The sequence below is a fragment of the Centroberyx affinis genome, unplaced genomic scaffold, assembly GCF_046629955.1.
Source record: "Centroberyx affinis isolate AG114_WGS23_722 - 3 ecotype Tasmania unplaced genomic scaffold, CSIRO-AGI_Caff_v1 ptg002675l_1, whole genome shotgun sequence".
NCBI classification, from domain to species: Eukaryota; Metazoa; Chordata; class Actinopteri; order Beryciformes; family Berycidae; genus Centroberyx; species Centroberyx affinis.
Window position 1 is genome coordinate 624,775 of NW_027280859.1, and position 17,730 is coordinate 642,504.

Here is a 17,730-nt window from a genome sequence, read left to right on the forward strand (position 1 = left end):
TTAAATAAATATAAAGACAGATAAAAAGACAGTGCAAGAAGATTAGAAAAGTGAAAAGTGCATTTAAATCACATTTAAAAGAAAATCAAAAAGATAAAAATAAATAAATATTCCAGTGCAGATGAGTGTTGCCCTAAATTTCTTAAAAAGCCCTGGTGAACAGAAAAGTTTTAAGCCCTGATTTAAAAGATTGTAAAGTGGAGGCAGACCTCAGATTATCTGGAAGTTTGTTCCAGGCATGAGGAGCATAAAAACTAAATGCTTCTCAATGCTTTGTTCTGACCCTGGGAACAGTAAGCAGACCAGCACCTGAAGACCTGAGGGGTCTGGCGGGTTCATAACATTGAAGAAGATCAGAAATGTATTTTGGTCCTAAACCAGTAAGTGCTTTATAAACATGCAACAGAATTTTAAACTCAATTCTTTGGCACACAGGAAGCCAGTGCAGTGATCTCAGCACTGGAGTGATGTGGTCCATTTTCTTAGTCCTGGTTCAAACCCTGGCAGCAGCATTCTGGATGAGCTGCAGTTGTCAGTTTACCAGGATAGATAGCCAGTACAGTTGCAGAATGGCTACTCACGCTGCTTTGTACAAATCCCTCTGTATCTGCTGCCGTTTCTTCTCATTGATGGGGTAGAAACATTGGATCAACATCCCAGTGAGAAGCAGAGCGATGGGAACGGGGGCAAACAAGACCTGCAGGGCCATGATTACTGCTGGCGGGTGTTGGCAAGCCCCTGGCTTAAATCCTGTACAACTGAAGAGATTGTATGTAAAACATATAGAACACTGGAATCCTTCTAATTCTGGGCCTTAGCATAACATTTTCAGAAAAAGTTGCTGACTCACTGCAACACCAGAGTGGATATTCCATTAGACAGCGCTCCTCCAAACTTAATGAAGAAGACAAAGCAGGAGTAGAAGACTGGCTCCAGGTCTTTGCTGCTGGGGTTCTTCACCTTGAAGTCATCCACCACATCTGGGAGCATAGACCTGCAGAAACACAGCTAGAAAGGTAAACAGCTGGACGGGTGGTGAAGACGCACATGCAAACAGTTAGACATGAAGTGGCCAACAGAAAGACAGGGAGCAGAGAGAAACAGAAGCAGTGAGACAGAGAGGCTGACAGCAAAGAAGGCAGGGCAATTGCAAGGCAATTAAACTTGCCCAGCTCAACATAGCTCCTCCTATCTGTCGAGGGATTGTGGACTTTCTAACAGGTATATCAGGATGAGCTCCCTGCTGCCTGGTGGTCTTGGTGAGCACAGGGACATCACAAAGATGTGTAGTCTCTCCCTCTCCTCTACCCCCTGTACACCAGTGACTGCACCTCCAGTGACCCCTCTGTCAAGTTATTCAGATTTGTGGATGGCAACACTTTATTGGGTCTAATCATAGACAAAAATGAGTCCAAGAGTTGCGTCTTGGTGTGCCAAAAACTTTGAACTTAATACTAGAAAGATGGTGGAGATGAGGATTGACAAGGATGATCCACAAGAACCCACAGACCGATGTGCCTATGGTTAACGTTGGTGTCACAGTCGTCGTCCTAATTGCTGGGGTCCGCCATCTGCAACACCTTCCGACAGAATGCAAACATCACCTATCTATTCAACAGGTTCTTCTTGTGTCAACTTTGTCAGCTCAACGTGTCACAACCCACCCTGGTCCAATTCTACAGATCCTTCACTGAAAGCATCGGCACATCGTCCAACACAGTCTTCTATGCTTACCCCTGCTCCAAGGCAAGACTGCAGCGTACAATTCGAACAGCTGAGAGAGTAGTTTTCTACCATCAAAGGTCCATGTGACACCAAAGCAGCAAAAAGGGCAAAGAAGATTGCTGCCCTCTGAAAGACGGTTCCAGTGCATCAGTGCCCAGACCAGCCGACACTACAACAGTTTCTTCCCAACAGCATTCCTCCTCTTCAAGCAGGCCTCCTAAGCGCCACAACCCGTCTCCATACCTCTAATCAGTCATGTAGTGATACATAAAAAGGTGGATAAACTAGGACTGTCTGTGATCATCATGAGGCACCAACTACCAACATGAACTAAAACATTATTAAAAAATATTAAAATTCTACTTTCAGGAAAGCATTAATTTCATTTTTTTTCCTTAAAAGACCCTATTTTCATTGAACTGATGGATACTATGAATTTATATCATAAAAAAAATCAGGTCTTTCTGAGTGAACCCAATTCTGCAAAAAACAGTCGGTAAACTGAGTTTAGGTGGGTTTACTCTCCACTACATCCCTGCCTCCAATCATGTTCTCACTCTCTCTCTCTCTCACACACACACACACACACACACACACACACACACACACACACACACACACACACACACACACACACTCACCAGTGAATTAGTAGGAGCGCTCCTATACTGGACCCCATAATGATGGACATGAAGATGAAGACGGGCAGGTTGTCGTGAAAACACACATTCACCGCCACTGCTGGTGCAAAAACCACAGAGGCAAGAAAGAAAGAAAAAATGGTGTAACAGATGACATTGTAGATACAGCCACTCAAAAACTTAAGGGGGAAATGTTGGGCTTCATGCAAGTGAGGAGATGATAAAAATACTGTGATGGTCAGTTTGTTCGTTTGTTAGTCATTGTTCTATCAATAGTTGTGTCAATGCACAACTCAGGCCCTTTAAGTGGAGATGAAATAGCGAAATAGACACCTGTGTAGAGCTTTTGTTTATTATTTAGATGTACCACAATAAAAATAACATTGTAAAAATAATCCATTTATTAAAATGCCTTTATGCTACATTTGCAAACCAGCGCACCACCATCTTTGTTTTTGTCAGTGCTTATGTCATGTGAATGGTTTACTAGGAAGTGTCAGTGCAGTACTGGAGCTCAGACTAATTGAGTGTTGGTAGGATGGATTTTGAAATTTCTGATCACATTGAAAGACCTGTGGACCAAGTCAGAAATCCAATACCATATGCTTTTGAGGCTATTAGAACTTGATGTGACAGCAGTGTGACTCGAGTTGTCTGCCTGAACTAGCTTTGCAGGCTTCGCTTCATTAGTCTACCCTGCTCTAATTCTTCAATTCTGCTCTACCTTTAACCTTCTCTGATTTGACTGAGTAAGCATCATTAAAGCATCCTCTTGTTGAACTCACGGAGAGGCCAATGTAGAGTGTAGTCTTCTTCCCCAGCCTACCCAGCAGAATCTGCCACAGTGGGATAGACAGTGTATTTGCTACCTGGACAAGAAAAGAAAGAGACAATTGAATTAAGACAGTCTCGTCGTGTGTTATAGATATTGATATCTCTTGAATTCTGTTACTTATGTTAATGAAATCACTTGAAACCCTGATTGTGTAGGCTGCAGGGGCCTAATATCAGTAATGTGAATAAGTAGTGTGAATAAGGCCAGAAAATACATTTCGAAGTTGAAAATGATTGAAATTAAGGGAAATGTTTTATTCATTATTAAAATGAGGAATTGTCATCTCCCAACAGAGACACCCTTCATGTGATAACCATGGACCAAAATAAAGACTTTTTTCATGGATGAAAATTGGAGTATAAAATGTCCTTGAGATGTTCCTTAACCAGACATTCCTGTACTTTGCTACTTTCTTTGGATTCAAGGGTAATACTGACAGTCATGGTTTTCAGCAGGAGATACCCTATATGTGATGATCATGAAAAGGATAACTCAATAAAGCCAGGTCTGAAAGAACAAGGTCAAGGAGGCAGAGTCCTAGGTGTGTGTAGTTGCTCATACATTTTTAAACACAGTGTAATAAAGGACAATTTCAGGTAGGATAGGGAAGTATATTTGTGGAGATAAATGTGTGATCAGTGTGTACTGTGCCCACCATTAAGATCAGGATAATATGTTGTAGGTAAGACCCCAGGCCTGTAGCATAGGTACAGAATAGTGAAATGTTTCCCATGGACATCTACACAGACACAAAAAAAAGAAATCAGTGACAGCGGAGGGAACAGTGAAAAAGGAGAAAAAAAGAAGACAGAATAGGTAAAGACGTGTTTTTCAGTATTGTGTATCTCTTTCAATAGTCACATACATATCCACACGCACACAACTCTTACCTGAAAAGCTAGTGAGGAGAAGAGAAAGCTAAAAATCAGTCTGATATAAGGAGTGTGTCTCATCACCATTTTCACACCAGTCAGATAGGGCATCTGGATCCTGTCCAGAGTACTAAGAGGAGCTGGGGAGGGGGCAAAGGAGAAGAAAGAAGGATCATATGAACTCATTGGCCAACTTCTTTAGAGGGTTCCCTCTAGAAGTCTTCCGGGATAGGACCATGGATTTAGACTTGGAGGTGCTGATTCTCGTCCCGACCTGCAAATTGCTCCAGTGCACATCAGAGATCACTGTCTGATGAAGCCAGAAGGGCGTCATCATCTGCAAACAGCAGAGGTGCCACCCTAATGTCACTGAACTGGACACTCTCCAGAACTTTGCTGTCTGTGACTATCACAAACAGAAGAGGGGACAAAGTGCATCCTCGTCAGAGTCCGATGCCCACCTTGAACTGTCTAAAATGCCAAGAATGCAAACACAGCTCTCGCTCCAAGTGTACAGGGACCAAATGGCTCGCAGCAGCAGCCCAGATACCGCATACTCCTGCAGCACCTCTTAAGAGTCAATCAATTTGTGACACAATTATCAAGTATGTAGAGCAGGTGCCAATCAGAAGCCTTAAACCACCAATGGCTAGTAACTCACCCAGCTGCTCCTTGACTCCCAGGAAGAGCACCAGACAACAGAGGAAGTAGAGGGAGGCAAGGACCAGAGCAGCCACTGTATAGGCCCTCCTCTGAGACCAACAGACATACAGAGTTTATTACTGATAGACAATAATTAATAATCATGTCAAAAACAATGAGATGGCATTTTCCTGTCAGATAGCTCACACATTTGTCATTCAGTTACATCTCAGATGTGAGGTAAAAGGTACTTCCCACTGAGCACTAGACATCATTTCAACATCTAAGCTTTAACTCTCATTTAGCCCAGATCTTTTGGCTGTGTATAGCCAATACTTAGACCAAGCAGTAAATACATTATTACATATTTAAAGTGGATACAGACAACTTTTCAACTTTCCAACTTTCCCCCCGTTGTCCCCCTCTAGCGTTTCCAAGTGGTATTGTTGTTTGCGCTGCTGTTGCAAAGACAACCGGATCGCTTTCTGTTAGAGCCTAGCTCCATGCAATAGAACAAACCATCTGTCTGCTTATCAACTCCTTGATCATAGCACAATATAGTAACTTTCACCACTGCTCGTTTTAGAAAGGCCACTGCAAGAAAACGTGTTCTTTGTTTAGATTATCAAACGGACAATGGATCATTTGTTTGTTTCTGGCTGCTAGCGTTAGCGTTAGCAACATGGCTAACGTTGCTAACGCTAGCTACGATAGCTAACGCTAGCAGCCAGAAACAAACATAGTTAGATGTTTGTTTCTTTTGTTCTAGAAACAAACATAGATGTATGTTACTGGCTGGTCCTGGCTTCCTTGTAGCTCCTGGTTCGTTTTCTGGCTGCTAGCGGTAGCGTTAGCAACATGGCTAACGCTACCACTAGCAGCCTGATATCGTGCCCGGTGGCAGACAGAATTGCATAGTGAAAGCGAGGCTTATAGGGAACCAATCTAAACGCCAATGGTGTCGTTATTCTATAGCCGTTACACTGTGCAATCATCATTTACTTCATAATGATAAGTTAAAGCAAAAAAAGTTGTCTATAGAGTCTTTAAACAATGCATAAACTGAATATAAAAAATATGTACCAGAGAAATCCATATGAACAAGATAATGCTTTATTATCATTTACCCCAGAAGACGTAGTGTTCTTCGACGCCTACTAAACTTTCACTTTTACACCCATAGGCAATTTTAGCCTAAACATCTATAACCATTTAGACGTCTTTTAAACAGCAAATCAATGTAAACTTGCTCGGTTGGTTACTACCTGCTCACTACAGAAAAGTGACCTTGTGAAAGACGTGAGAAAGAGAAAACTAGGAAAACACATGAAAAAGAAAGGACAAAAATACTGAGAATAGTCATGTGACCTAACTGTATCCTGGAGGTTGTCAGTGAGGGATGAGGTGAGGTTGTGGAGGGCAGGAGAGGAGAGGTTTACTGGGGAAGTATCACTGTAGTTTAGCTGACTGCAAGTCCGGGCTTTCTTGGCATGGTATACCCCCACTATCTGACCATGAATGGTTGCACCTGCCAACAGCCCAAACATCTCCATCACCATTCCTAAAGAGGCGGGAAGAAAACAAAACAGATAAAATACATCATGATCATAAATCATAGGTCTCTTGTAGAGGTAACAGACACTGAACAGCAGAAATAAACAGCCATTCTGAAACTAGTTTACCTGGAAGTAGACCTTGAATTTTATAATTTCTCACTTTTTTTTTGTACATTTTCACTAGACACTTTGTTATTCTTTTTTCAGTTCAGCAAGTGGGCCTCTGAAAGCACATGACCTTTGACGTTTTAATGTATTACCTCACCCTCAAATGATCTCAATGTGATGAGACACTGCTTTTGAATATGTCTAGATTTTTGGAATCGGTTTTGTAAAATAGTTGCCCAAAATATTAAAATATTTAAAAGCATATCATTTTACTTCAGCTATCAGGGACCCTGAATCAAACATTTACCATTTAAATATTTGTGTGGGCTGCAATGAAGGCAACAGGCGCAGCCTCAGCTAACTAGGAGGGTGCTGATGCCTGGTTGCTCTGGACTATTTTTCTTTGGTCCTATGCTCTTGACTGCTCTGTACATCTGCCCTGCTTAGCACAATCTGCTTTCATAGCCTGTACATATTTCTGTAAATATCTATACAACTTTCTGTATGTATGCTTATTCCATTTGAGTCCATTTGATTATTACATTTGCATATCTGCACATATTTATGTGCATATGTCCTTCCATCCATATATGTGATAATCAACAGCAAGCGATGCACACTTGCACATCCACTTCTAACCTGTAAATGTATAAATTGATGCTTATTTGATGCTTTATTTATTCATCTGTTTTGTTATTCTTTTGTTGTAATTACTTGTATTAGCTTCAATACTCTGTAATTGTTCTATTAGTTTTACATTTTTGGGCATTGTGCTCATTATGCTTCATATGGGTGCTATAGAGTTTTATGACTGTATGGTATGGTAATCTCACTGTACAAGAACGTAAATCCTTGAAAGAATAGTGCTTGCCACTGACCTACAGAGCCATGTCAGTGAAACAACATAACTTTGATAAGTTTCACAGTGACTGGGTTAGTAAACTCAGACCTCTGGTAGAAATATTCTTTGCTGAATTCAAGGGTGTGGTTAGCACCGCAGCCTACTGTACCATGATGGAAAGCAGTTGACTCATGGGTTTAAGTTCCAGAGATGGCTCACATCGCATGGAAATGATAGACATGTTGAATGTATGACATCGGAAATTGTGTGAAGTGAGTTTAGAGGGATAATGTAACTATAAAAGATGTACTATTTGTCTTATTCAAGAACACGCTTTTGAATGAACTCAGTGGGTGGTGCAGCCACCTATCATGTTTACAAATTAACACAGGAGAAGAAATTTAATTCCATGTAGAAATGGCAGTCATATTGTGGCATATAATGGCAGTCATGTTATAGGCACCCACCTATAACAAAAGGAAAGCTACTACTAAATGTAATCTGCATAATTATAATAATGTAGGATAAATAACACATATAATCAGCAAGGACACACACATTCACTTCACTTTGTGATCACTTCACAAGTGAATGACCTGCTGTCTGTAGACATTGCCATGTCTCCTAAAGGCCAGCCAGCCATCCAGCCAGACTTTCTTTACACGAGTCCACGACATTTACATATGCATCACTGTCACAAACAGCCCTACTTCCATCTATTAATGTATTTAATGTTGCTCAACATTGTTGTCAACATTGAGTCAACATTGTCATCACTGACATCAGTGGACACCCTTAAACAAGTAAGTAGTTTGCCTACTGTATGCCGTAGCGGAGTCTCTGGCCTTCTGGTCTCCCCCAAGGAACATGTTAAGGGCTGAGTAGGGAACATGGTGGCACTATGTGAGAGAAGAGAAATGTATTTATAAATATAACTGCAAGCAGCAATAAGGCAGCTTAGCCATTAAGTCATGAGGATAAAAAGGGAAAAAATTTGAAAATGAAATCATTTAGGCCTAAATGATGTCTTTAAACATTATTATGGGTGCTCACTGTTTGTGACCCGAAACCGATCCGCAACCAGAAAAAAAAAGAGATTCAGGAGGCTAGGTAATTTTTTCAAAGACTTGTGTAGCCTAAGGTAGCCTAATACTTAATGCTGCACTGTGCACTGTGCGCACAATATTATGTATGGATGGCGGGATAAACCACCTGGAGATTGGAAAAGTTTATTCTGTTAATTAAATTTAAAACTCATTGAAATTTAGTCTATAATTACATTGTGTGTGTACTTTGTGTGTACTGTGTGTGTAGCCCATTTGACCCGCACCCGCCCGACCCGCGGATAAATCTGCGGGCCCTGTGGGTTTCGGATTGAAGACAGGTCTCCAGCAACTTCATTTGTTTTGGAGAAAGCTGCAATGTACTTCTTCCGGGGAACTGCGGGACTGTTTTATGAACTAACAAACTTTACCCGATTTTCTACTGGCATGGGGGTGAGTAGATAAGGACTGAATTTTCATTTTTGGTTGAACTATTCCTTTAATGGAATAGCTGATAGATCATTTATAATGAATTAAGTTTTTAATTGAGAGTGTAATTGTACTACAATAGTGATGACTGACAGTCAGAAACAGGTTGAAGAGGCAGGTCCAGATGAAGAACCAGGAGAAGCTGAATGCTAGAGACATGGAGTCCTGGGGCATGACCCACATCATGATGTAGGAGACAATGGCAAACGGCAGAGAAAATACAATCCTGAAGGGGTGGAAATCAAGAAGAGAGAGAGTGAATTCAAAAAAAGAGGTGTAGTGTACTTTGCAACTAAGGTAAATATCTAACCAATGAAAATCCCAATTAAAGTTTGTCTTATAATCTTATCTTAATATCTTATTTTAATATCCAGTCAATGGTACTGTATACCAGTGAAGTCTAGAGTTCATTCAGTCACTACAGTTACATTCGATGGGAAATGTCACTCACCAAGGGATGAGTTTACCGATGCGTGTCCTCCTACTCTTGCTGACCATGTATCCAATGATAGGGTCCGTTATAGCATCCCAAGCTCGACCCATGAACAAGATCAGAGAGGCATAGAAAGCATCCATCTGGGCAGAATAGAATAGAATAGAATAGATCAAGTAACCAATATTATCAGCCTGTTACTTGCCTAGATTTTGCTATCAATCTAACATCATCTGGTCAAATTCAATGGATTATAATAAATCCATGAAAAAATATGTGATAGTAACTAATACAGGAAATAAGATCCTTAAATTAAAAGACTGGAGCACCTTGTCTGGAATGACCATGTTTCATCACCAGGTCAGTTCATGACACACTGTACATGCCAATGAAAAATGCCAATGTGTCCCATGACTCACTGAAACTGACCTGCACCACATCCAGCAGGAAGATCTGTGTGAACAATATCTTGGCAGACTGAGTCAACTGGTAAGGCATGCCACCTATCCCATAGCTGATCCTCCTTACCAGTGGGATACCTGGGCTTTTCTGCAATGACAGAGCAGGAGTTTTCATTTTAAGGCAGTCAGCCTAAATCTTAGTGTTGTTCATTGATTATGCTTTGCAGTTATGTCACACTCATCAACACTCAAAGAATCCTGATGCTTTCATTTCTACTGAACCACCTTCAAACATTGGTTGGCTGAAAAAGCCTCTCTGCAAGCAGGCTGCAACAGTGTTGATCAACAGTTGTAGGACAAGTAACCTATGTACAGTGTCCATTTTAGGACATCCTCATTCCCCCGTCATTCGTAGATGTACTTTGTCAGATTTAGATGGACCTGTGTCAGGTTTAGCTGTCAGATTTAGATCCAAGTCTGAAACCTGCTAAACCTCAGCTAAATGTGACGAGCAACAAGTACATCTAAACCTGCATCTAAAGTAGGTTTAGATGCAAAGTTTTAGTACATCTAAAACTCCATCTAAGTCTGACAAAAGACAGCTAAACCTAACACAAGTCGGCTGAGGATGTCCTAAAATGGCCACCTATGGGTACCTATGACTGTAGAATACAAATGTACCCACCTCAATGATAAACTGGAAAGCAAAAAGAAGAAAAGAAGGAGCTAATTATCTACCATGCAAATCAAGGATGATCATTTAGCAGACTTATGACACAATGACACTTTAGTTCAACACATCCAAATCCAGTAAAGAAAAAGATAAAAAAAATAGATATGCATAGAGTACCAGATGTACATCCTCTACATCCTCATCCCTGGTTGCAACCATATCACTGGATTCTTCATGAAGTGTGGATCCATCTCTTCCTTTGCGCTTGCTGTCTGCCATTCCTCTGTCAGCAACTTGAGGAGCAACTGCAAAACTGCATTGTGAACTGTTGAATTGTGAGAACGAACTCTCTGACAGCAATGGCAGGCTAGACTCCAACCACAAACTGCCGCACGTTAGACACCCTAAGGCACCCAAGGGAGATGACAGGTATAGTCAGAACAGGAAACATGCCTTTCAGCATGGAGAAAACAACAGGTTCTACAAGGTTGTTAGCTAGATTATTCTGCAATGGTAATTACTTTCACAAGCAGGACAACGCTGTTTACCATCTATGTATATGGTAGAGGATAGGGGCCTCTGGAAATTGAACTGGTTTGGGCCGGCAGATATGGACGAGGTTCCGGTCAGAGAGGATGCTCAGTTCGATGGACTTTAATAAAGTAGACTGTTGTATGTGTGTGGTCTACAAAGAGAGAAAACAATAACAAACGTATGCATATATGAATTAACGGGCAGGTACAAAGATGTTTCAACCTTTACAATAATAAAGCTATTTAACATCAGCTTTTCTATTAGCAGCAACAATGAAGCTACATCTTAATTAACCATGGTCAACAATGCGCCTATTAGAATATTAAATAATTACAACCGTATGGAGTGTATGATAATTTATACAGCCTGATGATAACAACACTTTGTCATTTTTAATAGTATAGCCATATACTTCTCAAGATAATTGTAGAAATGATTAAACTTAAGTGTTAATACACATTACAATAAGGCTACTAGCAGTAACGTGCTGACCAAATAAGCAAACAGAAAATATATCCGCCATGCGGTGAGCTCTCCGATCAATTAGCTCGTGAGAATCAATTAAGTACCAAAACGGTTAGATATTCTTAGTTTAAGGCAAACATACTAATAAATGATAACTGTTGAGTGAGAACATACAAATAATCGTAAAGAAACAACTTACATCATGTTCATTCACGCACAACAAAGGAAAAGATGTAAAGGAAAAATGCCCGTGTATTCCTCCTCAACTCAGTCTCTGCAAACTAAAGCAGGCGATTAAGACATATGACGTCATCGCTACGGGGCTCGTTAAGATGCCTCAGTCACCCTAAACTCACTGCGGGCTTTCTCACAATGTATTTATATATATTATTTATATATACAGCTCTGGAAAAAATTAAGAGACCACCGCAAAATTATCAGTTTCTCTGGTTTTATCAGTTTTTTGTTTTATTCTATAAACTACTGACAACATTTTCATTCATTTTTAAACAACACAATACTAATGTTTTAACTTATGAAGAGTTCAGAAGCAAAAAAGAGCCAGGCTGAGGTTTGCAAAAGACCATAAGGATTGGACCATAGAGGACTGGACCTGGTCGACCTGGTCGTCTAATGGTTAGACGGAGACCTGGAGAGGCCTACAAGCCACAGTGTCTTGCACCCACTGTGAAATTTGGTGGAGGATCGATGATGATCTGGGGGTGCTTCAGCAAGGCTGGAATCGGGCAGATTTGTCTTTGTGAAGGATGCATGACTCAAGCCACGTACAAGGCTGTCCTGGAAGAAAACTTGCTTCCTTCTGCTCTGACAATGTTCCCCAACTCTGAGGATTGTTTTTTCCAGCAGGACAATGCTCCATGCCACACAGCCAGGTCAATCAAGGTGTGGATGGAGGACCACCAGATCAAGACCCTGTCATGGCCAGCCCAATCTCCAGACCTGAACCCCATTGAAAACCTCTGGTATGTGATCAAGAGGAAGATGGATGGTCACAAGCCATCAAACAAAGCCGAGCTGCTTGAATTTTTGCGCCAGGAGTGGCATAAAGTCACCCAACAGCAATGTGAAAGACTGGTGGAGAGCATGCCAAGACACATGAAAGCTGTGATTGAAAATCAGGGTTATTCCACCAAATATTGATTTCTGAACTCTTCCTAAATTAAAACATTAGTATTGAACATATGAATATGAACTTGTTTTCTTTGCATTATTTGAGGTCTGAAAACACTGCATCTTTTTGTTATTTTGACCAGTTGTCATTTTCTGCAAATAAATGCTCTAAATGATTATATTTTATTTGGAATTTGGGAGAAATGTTGTCAGTAGTTTATAGAATAAAACAAAAATGTTCATTTCACTCAAACACATACCTATAAATAGTAAAACCAGAGAAACTGATAATTTTGCAGTGGTCTCTTAATTTTTTTCCAGAGCTGTATATTTTTGACCTTAATTGCAACCATACCTTTATCGTCTTCATCTCCTGTTCTTGCAGCAGTTTGGAGCCAAATTCAATGAGAAACTGCCTCTAGCTGCATTTTGCAGATCGCTCTCTTTTTTAACTTTAGTTATTTTTCACCTTGGCATTATGTAATGTAATGTAATGTAGTAATGTAATGTAATGTCTGTTTAATTTCGCTAATATTACTCCACTAACCAGTATGCTCCCAACTCCTCTTTCCCATTCACACTAGCCAAAAACAATACTATTATGAGACTCATTCTAGGGTGCATGAAGCATGCAAGGGGTGCCCCAGTGGCTCAACTGGTAGAGTGGGTACCTTTAAGTACCATTAAGGCTAAGTCCTAATCGCAGCAGCATGTGATCCTCTCTCTTTGCCCTGTCTTTCCTGTTAATCTCTATTGTTCTGTCAATAAAGGCGAAAATGCCAAAAAAAAAATATAGCATGGAAGTGCCCATTAGAGCATGGTTAAATAAAGGTATATAGCTGCCCCATCCTTGTGCACGCCACTGCCTGGTTGCAACCATATCACTTGATTCTTCATGCAGTGTAGATCCACCTCTTCCTTTGCGCCCACAGGCAAGGGGGTGTTCTACGTGGCCAAAAGTATGCAAACACCCCTTCTAATTAGTGGATTAGTGGCACCCATTGCTGACAGGTATATCAAGCACACAGCCATGCCAACTCCATAGACAAACATTGGCAGGAGAAGGGGCCATATTAAATAGCTCAGGGACTTTCAACGTGGCACTGTCATATGAAGTCAGTCTGTCAAATTTCTTCCCTGCTAGAGCTGCCCCGGTTCTGTCTTGCTCCAGGTCAACTGCTGTTATTGTGAAGTGGAAACATAAAGCAAATTTGTTTGTCCTTGGTTGTAACACTCACTACTGAGTTCCAAACTGTCTCTGGAAGTGACACCTAAACAAGAACTGTTTTTCGGGAGCTTCATGAAATCAGTTTCCATGGCCAAGCATCCACACACTAGCCTAATATCACTATTTACAATGCCAAGCATTGGCTGGAGTGGTGTAAACCTTGCCGCCATTGGACTCTGGAGCAGTGGAAATGTGGAGTGATGAATCATGCTTCATTATCTGGCAATCCGCTACCTGCCCGAATGCATAGTACCAACTGTAAAGTTTGGTGGAGGAGGAAAAATGGCCTGGGGCTGTTTTCCATGATTCGGGCCCCTTAGTTCCAGTCAAGGGAATTCTTAATGCTACAGCATACACTGACATTCTAGTCAATTGTGTGCTTCCAAGTGGCAACAGTTTGGGGAAGGCCCTTTCCTGTTTCATCATGGCAATGCCCCCCATGCACAAAGCAAGGTCCATATAGATATATGGTTTGTCGAAATTGGTGTGGAAGAACTTGACTGGCCTGCACAGCGCCATGACCTCAACACCATCCAACACCTCTGGGACCTTTGGGATGAATTGGAACGCAGACTGCGAGCTGGGCCTAATCGCCCAACATTAGTGCCCGACCTCACTAATGCTCTTGTGGCTGAATGGAAGCAAATCACTTTAACAATGTTCCAACATCTAGTGGAAAGCCTTCCCAGAAGAGTGGGAAGGGGGGAAGCAGGGCAGAAATTTGATAAATTGACTTGTTGGAAAGGTGGCAATGGTGGAAAGTCACTGAGCTCTTCAGTATGGCCCATGCTACTGCCAATATTTGTCTATGGAGATTGCATGGCTGTGTGCTTGATGTCATATACCTGTCAGCAATGGGTGTGGCTGAAATTGTCAAATCCACCTAGGGGTGTCTGCATCCTTTTGGCCATTGACTGTAATACTGTGCAGAGGGTCAGCCAAAATGCAGTTTTTCCCACACCTCACCACCCTTTGTTTTTTTCCTCTCCTCCAACAGTGCTGTTTAAATAGACAGCAGCTTGAGAGACACCTGATGAATGGGCTCAAAGGTTCCTTCAACAGGTCCTCCAGAACCAACAGTAATTCCCACTGGGGGGCAGAGGAATGCATCACAGGCCGTTTTCCTCTTAGCCCCCAGCAGAAAACATTCCATGAGGGGATGGCCAAAAATTGACCTCTCACCAAACCCCTCATGACGAGAGGAGATTGCTGATGCTTACATTTTAATAGGAAAATGCACCAGTCCCCTCTCCAGCAGGTGCTGGAGAAAAGAGAGAACAGATCCAATTGAACAGTTCAGTGGATCAACGTCTCTCTCCCTGCACCACTTCTCAAAACCCAGCCATTTTGATTTGTCATTAGCGATGGGGGATTGTGCTCACGTGCCCTGGATAGTCTGCAATACCTGTGCAGACAAGCCAGCACGCATCAGTCTGTCCCCCTCAGGAACCAAACCCTGAGGGGCTGACCCAGAGTGGGCCTCATGCCTATCACCTTGCCTGCAACAGAGTGCCCCAGTGTCCAGCCCTGGACAGTGTCCCAACTGTCCAGGACTGAGCCGCCAGCAGCTGTGTCATCTCTACATACCACGGTGCCGTTGTGCGGTCTGGGGCTACAGCCTCAGACAGCCTCTCTTCGCCAGTAAGGGAGAAATGAGACGGAGAGAAGGGAAGGCATAAAGCAGCCTTGTTGGCCATGGCAAGTGTGCAAACACGTCCACCCCCAGGGGTGGATTGTCTTGATGAAGCAGAGAGAACCATAGTGGACAGTGGGCGTTTTGCCTTGAGAGAAAAAGATCCACTTCCACTCTTCCAAAGTGAGACCAGACCTGCGTTTCATTAGTCATTTAATCAGCCCTCCTTCACTTCCCCTCGGCACTTGGTAATACGTAGCACCATACGTAACGCGAGTGGCCACTTGCAGAGCAGGGGGAGCAGAATATTTTAAATGGAATGCACTTGCCCTGAAGCAGGCCTAATAATTAATAATAAGAATAAGTAATAAAAAATTACACAGAACAATGAGTAATGAAATATTGCAGATGAGTTCATTTCATAAATATGTCTAAATTCCTCTAAATATTGTTTGTTTACTTGCATTTATATTTATCACCTGTTCGTGCACCGGAATTGACGGACGATCACAACGCATCCTGGGAAATATGCGCTTGTGAAGTCTACATCGTTGTTGACTTGCTCGCTCGGCCCTTGAAGGGTCGATTTTAGAAAGTTCACTTGAGTTATCAGAGTATTGGAACGACACTTAAGATGGCGACGGGGATTCCCCCGAGGGGAAGTGCCGAGGGGAAGTCAACGAGGGCCGGTTGAAACGACTAATGAAACGCACCGCAAATCTGGTCTGATTCTCATCGCATCTCATGTGCACATTCTGCACAGTTCATGTGAGTGACTCATTTTGAGATAAAGTGTGTAAAGTGTTTTGTGTAAAGGTTTGTAACACTGAAAAGGAATGACACAAGAAATGTAAATAAAATAAAAGGTCAACGTTACTTTTATTGAAAGAAAACAAAATATTGCAGTATACAGCCAAAACAAAACCATCCAGACTCAGTACCTGGTGTGCCCACCAGCGTTTACTCTTTGGGGCATACTTGTTCAGTCCATTGATGTGCCTCTGAGGGATCCTTAGCCACTCTTCCAGAAGAGCTGTACGTAGTTGGGCCAGCATGGTACGTAATTGCATTCACTGCGGTCCAACATATCCCAGGCATGCTCTATGGGGTTCATGTATGGAGGCAAGGCTAGGACATTCACATTCTCTCTCTCCAGGTAGGTACTGCAAACAGGTGCAACATGTGCATGTGCATTATCATGCATGAAAGTCACATGTTTGCTTTGCTGGATGTTTGCTGGACGTGAATCCGCAGTATATCCTCTAGGCAACGCTGGCCTGTCAAAATACCATTGATAACCACAAGCTCTGAACACCATCCAAAGCATATTGTGGCCGAAACAATTACTGAACCACCTCGAAAGGGGTCTCACTGCTGTACGCACGCATTCGCAAACCGCTCACCACGCTTACAGTACACCCTACACCTTGCATCATTCCGGTGCAAGTTGAACCTGGATTCATCACTGAACAGCACGTTTTTCCACTGAGCACAATGCTGATTGCGGTTTGAGTCTATTGGTCTATTGTCCATCAGGATCATGCCAACATGTGTCCTGTAAGCTCGGATACCGTGCTCTCAGAGGCGTCGACGGACAGTCATGCTGCTGATTTGTGGTCTGTAACGTCGTAACGTGGCTGCCCCGGGCGTGGTCGATCTCTGGTGTCGGGGGCGACAGCAAGGGTATATCCCCGAAATTCCCCAATCCTCCAAGGCCCCATTAAGTCAAATGTAATAAAAAGCCATTCAATAATCACACAATGAGACTCCAGGGTTAATCTTCCCAATTATATTGGTTGGATGTCCCAACTATTTTTATTTTGCCAAATAATACAATTTTTCCTTCTGGGCTAATCTAAAGTTAATTATATTATTATTACTCTTAAAAATTCCAAAATATATGGATAGGGATTGTCTCCCCAATAATAAAGGCTATGTACCTTAACTATTTTTTTAACACTCAATAATAAGTTTAACTAATTAAATATAGCCGCTAGCGGCAATGGCTGGGTTCATGCCAGTACAGCAGCCAGAGCTGAAACATGGAAGTTTACATTAAGATTACTCAGTCAGTTTTGTCATATCAGGCTGTTGAGCCTGATCTGATACTGAAGAATGTAGTGTCAATATCCAACTTTGTATTGGCTTTACTGTGTTTAGCTGTACACTCAAAATGCTGCTGCTGGTCAGATCTGTATGAAGGTGGTGTGCGTGGTGTGCACGTATAAGAGTTATAAACCAAAATGTCATAGGCCATGCCCACTTTCACTAATAACGACCAAACTTCAGATTTTGACTAGAACATGGTCCTAGAGCATGTGTACCGAATTTCGTGCAATTTCACTTATTGGATTAGGAGATATAGTTTTCAGGCCTTTGTGGCGCTCCCTATTGGTCAATATTTGAATGGCTTTGCACACATGTTCATTCATTATATGTGAACATGTTGTTAAAGTTTCATGATGATTGGACCATCTATC

General features: G+C 41.9%; 1 protein-coding gene across 1 annotated transcript; it reads right to left on the reverse strand.

Moving 5' to 3' along the window:
* Window positions 1–577: 577 nt before the first annotated feature.
* On the reverse strand, window positions 578–16,305 carry LOC139657371 (sodium-dependent lysophosphatidylcholine symporter 1-like). The gene is made up of 13 exons (XM_071535181.1): window positions 16,192–16,305; window positions 9,615–9,734; window positions 9,204–9,328; window positions 8,846–8,978; window positions 8,041–8,119; window positions 6,089–6,276; window positions 4,735–4,825; window positions 4,092–4,213; window positions 3,857–3,940; window positions 3,153–3,235; window positions 2,367–2,480; window positions 851–994; window positions 578–758 (listed from the first exon to the last, which is right to left on the reverse strand). The coding sequence occupies exons 1-13, from the start codon at window positions 16,303–16,305 to the stop codon at window positions 578–580; spliced, it is 1,578 nt and encodes a 525-aa protein (XP_071391282.1).
* Window positions 16,306–17,730: the final 1,425 nt, after the last annotated feature.

Bases quoted from the DNA above. Each gene is read 5' to 3' on its own strand.
- LOC139657371 (XM_071535181.1), bottom strand. From the start codon at position 16,305: ATGCTGGCCCAACTACGTACAGCTCTTCTGGAAGAGTGGCTAAGGATC. The intron at 6,277-8,040 runs GTAGGCAAACTA...CCGCCTCTTTAG, and splicing joins AGACTCCGCTACGGCATACA to GAATGGTGATGGAGATGTTT. The intron at 995-2,366 runs GTGAGTGTGTGT...GTGTTTCTGCAG, and splicing joins GCGCTCCTACTAATTCACTG to GTCTATGCTCCCAGATGTGG.